Below are 8,743 nucleotides of genomic sequence, written 5' to 3' on the forward strand. Positions count from 1 at the left end.
ATTGTTATATATTTGCAGTAACAGGAGAGTCTCCCCCAAGTTTATCAAAGGAACTTACCAGTACATTGGCCGGAGTTGGAGATGTGAGTTTTGACTCTGATTCACAGTTTCCTTTAGATGAACTGAAAATTGATCCCTTGACATTGGATGGACTGCACATGCTTAATGACCCAGATATGGTCTTGACTGACCCTGCCACAGAAGATACTTTCAGAATGGACCGACTGTAGACAAAACAATTGCAAAATACAACATATGCTGCCCCTTCCCCAGCTGAGCATAAAAGTTCAGCAGGTCAGCCATGTCTAAGGCAACTGCTGAGAGGTGTCGCTCTGTGATGTACAATGAGTAAAACCTTGTTGTCCCAAGCTTGCAATGCTACAAATCCCTCATTGTGCAACATGTTTTAGATCTTGTAATTCACTCATTGCAGCCTGATGAAAGACTATACATGAAATTCCCTCACTCTCCACCAAAGTTGTCCTCGGTGAACTGATTAAGGCACCTTCATGGAATTTAGGAATTGAAAGGAGTGCTATACAGGAAGGCTGTGGTCTTTGCAAGTTATATCCAAAAATGCTGCATACAGAATTCAAACAGTGATGAATGAGAAGAGAGAACATAAGTTATAATTATTATTTTTCTAAAAGATAGTTCAGCTGATGGATGTTGGGAATGTGCTGCATGAATACATTTAACCATTCTCATACATTCATAAAGGAATTTGTTGTTCAGTAATGGAGTTCTGTAGGGCAGTGCTATGGAGAAGGATGGAAGTGACCTTCAGTGGAGGTTTTCCTGTAGCTATATCCATCTGATGCAAGCTTCTTCCTATTCCAGTCTTTTAAACGGTGTGTTTTGTTAATTGTTTTGTTTCTTGGTCTCTTGACAAGGTTGCTGCAGGAAAAGGTCAGCAACAGTCAAGTTTAGTACTGCTATTTAATTTTCTATAATATTTAAGTGTTTTGAAGGTATGGAGTGTTGTGATGCTTCATAATGCCATTTTTTTTCTTCTGCAAACTGGAAATTGATTTCTGTAGAATACTGAAAACCGTGTAAATCCTACCAACACATTCACTTACTCTTGGAAGGATGGACAAACCATTTTTGCATTTGCTTAACCGTAATAGCTCCATTCAGTAGAGTAATTGGTAATTACAGTGACACAGAATTTAATCACTGTGTCACTCTTCTCTTATTGCTGCTGAAAGTGGTGTAGCAGCGTAATACCTATTATTTTCTCTCCTTTTATATGCTAATTACAGCAACAAAGCATGCCCCTGCATGTTCTATTGTTAAATGAAGAAGAGAATACCTGCCATCCAGAAGGTGGTTTTTTGCTGCAATTCTACATATTTTTAATACCAGCTCTATCTGCATTCACAATGCAGCATCATGGGCAAATATTACACGTGAATATCACTGTCTGCTGCTATGTTCAAGACGTAATTGTGCATAGTGCAGATGGGTTGTGTGATTCGTGCACCATTTCACAATATGTAGTGGGCTGAAAGCGTACTACAAAGTGAACATTCCTAAGGGCTAATTCTTGGGAAAGTTCCTAGTTTTGTAGACCTAACCATGGGGAATGTACAATTGATGCCAGTATGTATGCATACTGTGAACCCAAGTTGAGAAAATTAAGATTGGAACAAAATTGATGCTGCCTGCATTATTTTCGATGCAAGCCCTTCAGCATTAATCACATTTGCCTTATTTGTTTAGGGCCCTTACAGCGAAAAATGAACTGATCCCTAAAGTGAGTAACTACAAGTGGCTGCTGAAAAAGGCATTTTTAAATGTATTCATTTGAGCCTAAAATGCTAATCCAAAAAATATATAAAATAAAAAAGTCAACATTGAACTTTAGGAAATGAGAAATTAGTTTACAGTATTTGATTATTTTATATGTTTCTTTTAGTCTTATTTCAAGGTTGCCTGTAAAGTTTGATACATTCTTTATTGGCACACCTTGAAATAATTGTTGTGTGCGTGAGCAAATAGCATTGCTTGCTTTTACAAACACATGGCCACCCTTCAGAGAATGGTATATGTTGCAATGTGAATGCAAGCTACATGCAGTTCAAAAAGAGAGAGACGATCTTTGGAGCATAATGTTCTAAATGCTGACAGTCAACTTGCCTCTGGCCAGGCTTGTTGTCAGAGTCTATACTGTACCCCACCATACCTAGTCCTTCTTGTTTACTTACTTTATTGAATGAGCTCCATACGATGCTAAGTCATGTTGTTGTGGCAGTCCATTGAGGACCACTGTGGTAGTGTCCATACAGGCATTGTCATGCCTTAGTGATTGTTTGCCATGATTATGTAAAGAGACCTCACATGGCTCTGCTTGGAAACTAGAGGAACTGGTATGAGGAGTGGTATGGAATAATGCAAAATCAGGTATAAAAAGTATATTACAAGGTGAATACATAACAGTTTTTTTAAAGAAAATCCCTTAAAAATGGTGTAATCGCTGGAAAGGTATGTGCATTGCCACTTTATTCAAATCAAACATCAGGTTTCTGATGTTTTAAATGCCATTTGTGCAAAAATTTTGTGCCAGTAGCATTTTTATTCTACCCTTGCCACTTTTCAAAAAGGTTTTTTTTTTTTTTTCCCCTGAGTAAATGGTGTGCTAAAATCATTGTTAGCTAAGAGCCGGCATACATTTCAGCCTAGACACTTGAACTACCAGAGGGATATGTGTTTCTCATCATAATTTAACCACATCCCCCATTGGTGTAGGCAGTGTCGGACTGGCATGTCTAGGGTTCACCAGTGTACTGAAGGTCCTAGGGCCCACCCAACACTTTCCTGCTAATAGCCTACACCACGGCTCCTTCACTGACATCTTATATATGTGTTGGCTATCTGTCGTTACTGAGTATGTTCCCAGTATAGTCATCTCCTATAGTACTGTGCATGCCCCAATAGCACCATGGTTGGTTGATGCATATTACTGTATGGGGAATGACACCAACATGGAGAACTACACGTATGTGCGATATTATAGTGAGAGCGCTGTGGTGCAGGCAGAGAACACAGGGCTGCCAGCAGGAATTTTGAGGCTCCCTATAGTATAATGCTCCACATTGTATATAATGCTCCACTGTGCCCTCCACAGTATAAAATGCTCCTCTGAGCCCCTCCCTACAGTGGCCCCACATGCATTATATATAATGCTCCACAAAGTATGTTCACCTCGGAGCCCCAACACCATATAATACCCCTTAGTGGCCACACACAGTATTATATGCTCTCCAGAGCCCTCACACAGTATAATACCCCTTATTGGCCCCACACAGTATAAAAGGCTCCCCAAAGCCCACCCACCAATATAATGCTCCACACAGTATAATATGCTCTCTTGAGTCTGCCCCCCACCACAGTATAATGCTCCACAGTGGCCTCCACACAGTATAGTATGCTACCCACGGTCCCTCCCAGTATAATGCTCCACAGTGCTCCCACACAATATAATATGCTCCCCAGAGTCCCCCCAGTATAATACTCCACGGTGGCCCCATGCAGTATAATATGCTCCTCAGGGGGCCCCTGTAGTATAATGGTCCATAGTGCCCCTCCCCAATATAATGCTTCAGAGTGGCCCCACACAATATAATATGCCATCGAGAGACCCCCAGTATAATATGCTCCCTACAGTGGCCCCAGACAATATATTATGCTTATGACAGTAGCCCCAAATAATATAATATGCTCCACAGTGGCCCCACACAGCATAATATGCTCCCCAGGGGGCCCTCCTAATATATTGTTCCACAGTGGCCTCGCACAGTATAATATGCTCCCCGGAGCTTAATCTCCCAGTATAATGCTCCACAGTGGTCCCACACAGTATAATATACCCTTGAGAGCCTCAAGCCACTTCAAAAAATTCCAGAACCCGTGATGTCAACTATAGACCAGAAATGGCTCGACGCCCAGGAGAGATGAGTAAATATGTTTATTTTTACAGACTTCCCCTGGGTAGACTTCTATTGGAAAGGGTCCTTGTGGCACATCATGCCAGGCCTCTTTCCGTTATTGATGTGGTTGGGCCTGACTTTAGGATAACTTTGGGATCCCGAGTCATCAGACTTTGGATCCTGGGGATCCCTTTGGCCCCGCCTAAAGGCACGGATACCTCCGTTGATGAGTCTGAGCCTAGGCGCAGGGGATATCTAGACTCAATTAAAAGCCAGTCTTCACAAATTTGCCCCAGTGGATGGCAACCGTGATTATTATTGTACATGGGATGCAGAGTGTTCTTTATCTGCTTTCTAAGGCTTCCCTTTATTTGGACTATAAATCATAAAAATTTATTACAACCCTAGTTGTTTCTTTTGGAGTACAGGCAGAATTAACCGTTTTTGCTTAAAAACAAAACAAAACTGTTTTTAACATTTTAAATTTTAATTGCACCTTGTAACTTGTCCATTTTAAAGAATGGCATTGCTTTCAGAATCCCTACATATGTCTTGGATATATTGTTGAACTATGCACTATTAATAATATAGTAGAAAAACTAATTGAACTGCCTCTTTAGAGATTACATGAGAATGGAACCAGCCCTTTATTATGCCATTGGGTATACAGGATATCTTTTAGTGTTATTTCCCTTGACCTGAACATAAGCAGTTGTTGTTTACAAGCATTCTTTTGAACTAAATGAAAATATGCTTTTATATTTTATTTTGTGGCTAAAATGTCTAGCATTCTCTCATACAATAATTACAATATTGTATGTATTTCTAGTGTGATACTGTATGTAACCCCCCTTTGAGCAGTAAAATTATCACAACTCACTCAAATCCCAATGAACCTTGTATTTAAAAAAAAAAAAATGTAATGGTTGATCACTCCTTTACTTTTGGTACTGGTGTCAGTCATCACTTTTTATCATGTCTGCCTGATAAATCCATTAGCGTTTTTTGTGGCGTTATCACAGGAATTTACTATTGGCAGTCAGCTGACCACAAAAAAAAATGTAGATAAAGGTTTACAAATACACCATTGTTTTCGCCATATTTCCACATTTTGGAAGAATTGGTGACTTTCTGTTAGGCTATAGGGCTGTCTGTGGTTGTGTTTTCAGTGTTGCCCATTGCACATTTGATTTCAAATAAAGCTTAAAAACTTAAAGGGGTATTTCTCTACTATTATAAACCACAATTTCTCTGCTTGAACTCTTATTTTGGATGATGAGCAGGCTTGGGCCCTTAATGTTTTATTGTTTAAAGGGTTGATCCACCATTATCAGAGGGGCGCAATACATTTGTCATCAAAGCCCTCATATCATTCTGTTAATGTGCAATCCAGTCCTAAAACATTGAGTTGCGTTGATATACCTGGATACACAACAGTGTAGAAAAGGTGATGTGCATTCTCTCTTAAAAGCCCACTGTGTAACCTAGTGTAAAATATAGGCCTTAACAGTAGAGCTAAAGAGAACTCTACATTTTCTGAGCAATGTTAAGAACATTGGCACATACCTAAGTATTGTACAGCAGTTTTCTGGCATACAAAGCATTAAAAAGTCACACTTTTTTTTTTTTGCAAATCATAGGTTTGCACAAAAAAAATGTGCCTTTTTTGTGTTTGAAATGCAGATTTATCATCATTTACGCAAAAATTGGGTGTAAATGATTTGTGAAATATACTCCAGGTCTGAGCTGACATAAATTTCTCCTCCAAGCACACTCCTCATAAGTGAAGATCCCCATTTGCCAGCAGAGGGGCTATAAAGACTTGGCTAATAAGCTTAGCTGTGATTGGTTGCTATAAGCAGATTTTCACTTTTTGATAAACATTTGATAAATGTGACCCAGTAGTAACTTTGTCTTTTGCTTTTTATTGACAGTTTACAATCTTTTAGCCGTTTTTGTGTGATCGCACATTAGCTAGATTTAGATGCTCACTTTGACAAATAAAATAAATCATGTACACTTACAAAATATGTGTTTTATCATTAGGCATGAGGTTATGGAGTTTTAGGATGACATGGGCTTGAATAACAAGTCACTGTAAGTCATACATGCACTAACATAGAAGAGCTAGCCTGTAGTAAAAGAAACAAACCCTGTTACAATCTGAGCAGCTTTCTGTATAAGGGATCATAAGTACAATTCTAATATGATGCCATCAGTGGAGCGTTGTTTTTTTTCTGTTTGCTTCATATGGGAAAAGAATATCATGGCATGTATCATGGCAGGGAATAATAACCCATATGAACTTCTCGTTTCCCTTGTCTGAGACTAGTAGTTTAGAGACATGTTCTCTAATATATGCCAATCTTATGGGACTGCTACATGTAATGTGAGGAACACTAGTAATTCAGCTAGCATTTATCTCTCATCAACATCGTATATCTCATCGCTACAAAAAGTTTTCTGAAATTAAAATGTGTGCCTAGAGACGTTTAGTGGCATGAAGTTATTGTAGGTCCATTAAACCCTAAACATTTGTTTGTTTGCACTATCATATTCCTTTTTTTGGTGCAAAGCTATGGAAAGAGTATGAGTGAAAAGTTTTCAGTTGTGGTGTGTACAAATATTACTTTTGTGTTAGCTTGGAGAGGGTGTTATTTTTCAGAGGTCTTGTTTTTTGTTGCAATACTAGAATGACGACCAATCTATACAGAATTATCTGCATCCTTCATATTTATTGTTTGGGAATACTGGTCTAGACTGTTTGCCAACCCTTTAGAAGACTGCTTAGATAATGTGGTCTTAGGAACAAGTCTGAACAGCAGGAATGTTTTAAGTGCCAGTCTACGCAGTAAATGTGTGTGAATATTTGGGTAAATTGAAAAACAAAATGCATTTGTCTATAGCGCTACATGAATAGCTCTACTGTAAGGCTGCTAGTGATGCGATCGCATTCGTAGCCTTTGGGATTAACATCTGAGGTGCCTCTAGTTGCTATGTGGTGCCTTGTATAATATATTACCAGGCCAAGATAAATAATAAGAGATTATGTAACAATGTCAAATTCTGATTATACAGTATATAGGAAAAAATATATATTATTCTAATCTACTTTTGGAGACATCACTGTTAACTGTTACACTCGCAATGTATAAAGTATATTTTCTACAACACTGTTTCAAAAGAATTTTGTCTGAACATATGCTGCTTTAACATTTTGCATTTCATGGTTTTTTTGTTTTGGGTTATTGGGTTGGTATGGGTTAAAATTAAGACTGTTGTATTTGCTTACATTTGGAAATCATACGGTATTCTCATAGCTGACGTATACCTAAACATAAAACTGTGATTTGATATAAAACTGCAAATATTAAGTAATGGCATGAGTGGTAACAGGAGAAAGCTGCTTTACGTAGAATTGTGCATAATGAGTACAACAAAATTATTGTATGCTACGTGCATGAAAACCATGCATAGGCGCCAAGAGTTTCAACGATATTATGTGCTGCAAGTGCATGCCAATAGAATTATTTTCCCATTATTTGTTAAATATGTATTTACTTTTTTTACTATCATTATGTGCCTGGAGCTCCAGGACACTATGTAATGTATCCATTGTAAACTAGATCACTGATTTATTATTACCCTATGGAATCTGGTTAACATCAGTATGCAATCTGCTTTCCCTTTACACTTCATGATATGTCTTAACTGTATTAATTTGCAAAGCTGTATAAAAATATATTTCTTTAAGAGACTATATATTAAAAAGAAAATAAAAAGAAAAAAAAGAAAAATCCACTCAACCAGCATGGTACAAAATATCCAACTGTACAAGGGAAAATACAAAAGGTCTGAATAAATATTCTAAATATTGAATGTGGATGTGTGAATGAAAATATTATTTCCTTTTGGCAATGAGCCTGTCACTGTGAGTCTGAAATGAGAGATTTCTTGTTTTATATGTTTGTTTAAAGGAAAAAAGTGCTAGTGTTGTCTAACGTATTTTAGTTGGTTATTATTTATATTGAGTAGGCTAGGCATGGATGCATGTGCATTTTCTATGCTAGCACGGCAACATAAATATCTGTGTATTATAAATCATTTTTACCTTTTTAAAAAGATCATTGTGTGGAATTTATATCTTGCAAAGCAAACACTATATATTATGTCCTATTCATTTGTGTTTTTTTATTTATTTTTGTTTTTGTTATATTTTTTTCTCTTTATGGGAATGAAAACTTGGAAGGGGCTATTTGTTTTTACTGTGGTGTTACTTGCCTTATTTGTAGGCTTCACAAATTAAAGAAAAAATAAACATACAAAGGAACGTCTCAATTATTATTTTTACGTTGAATGGAAATAATTTATCTAGATTCATCCGAAATAGTAGGTCTTGTTTACACCTTTACACAAAGTTAGTTCTTGCTGCTTTTGTCTACAAGAGGTTTGTTTTTGTTTCAACCACGGGAGCAAAAAATAATTTTTAATGTATGTGACCTGTTTCAGGAAGAGAAGTCATTTTGTATATATGTTGTGAATGAAGTTGCTCACTTCTAGCATAGCTATGATTTATGATAGCACATTACAAAGGGAACAATGTGGCTGATGTGTGGAAATCCCTTCCTTTAATTGGGTGACAACTGAGCTCTAACTAAAGAAAGGTAAGTAACATAATTTTTTTTTTTCTAGTGTAGATTGTGAGCCCCATATAGGGATCACAATGTACATTTATTTTCCTCTAAGTATGTCTTTGTAGAATGGGAGGAAATCCATGCAAACACAGGGAGTACATACAAAATCCTTTCAGA

The 8,743-nt window shown here is 37.3% G+C and overlaps 1 protein-coding gene across 3 annotated transcripts in view; it reads left to right on the forward strand.

The window, feature by feature from the left end:
* The window catches only part of CRTC1 (CREB regulated transcription coactivator 1), a 130,743-nt gene extending 122,487 nt beyond the window's left edge, over positions 1–8,256 (forward strand). For all 3 annotated transcript variants that reach the window (XM_075283281.1, XM_075283289.1, XM_075283297.1), the window contains one exon: positions 19–8,256. In XM_075283281.1, the coding sequence (XP_075139382.1) occupies positions 19–230 (212 nt within the window). In that variant the 3' untranslated portion in view covers positions 231–8,256. The remainder of the gene's footprint in view (positions 1–18) is intronic.
* Positions 8,257–8,743: the final 487 nt, after the last annotated feature.

This window comes from Leptodactylus fuscus, chromosome 1 (assembly GCF_031893055.1).
Source record: "Leptodactylus fuscus isolate aLepFus1 chromosome 1, aLepFus1.hap2, whole genome shotgun sequence".
NCBI lineage: Eukaryota > Metazoa > Chordata > Amphibia > Anura > Leptodactylidae > Leptodactylus > Leptodactylus fuscus.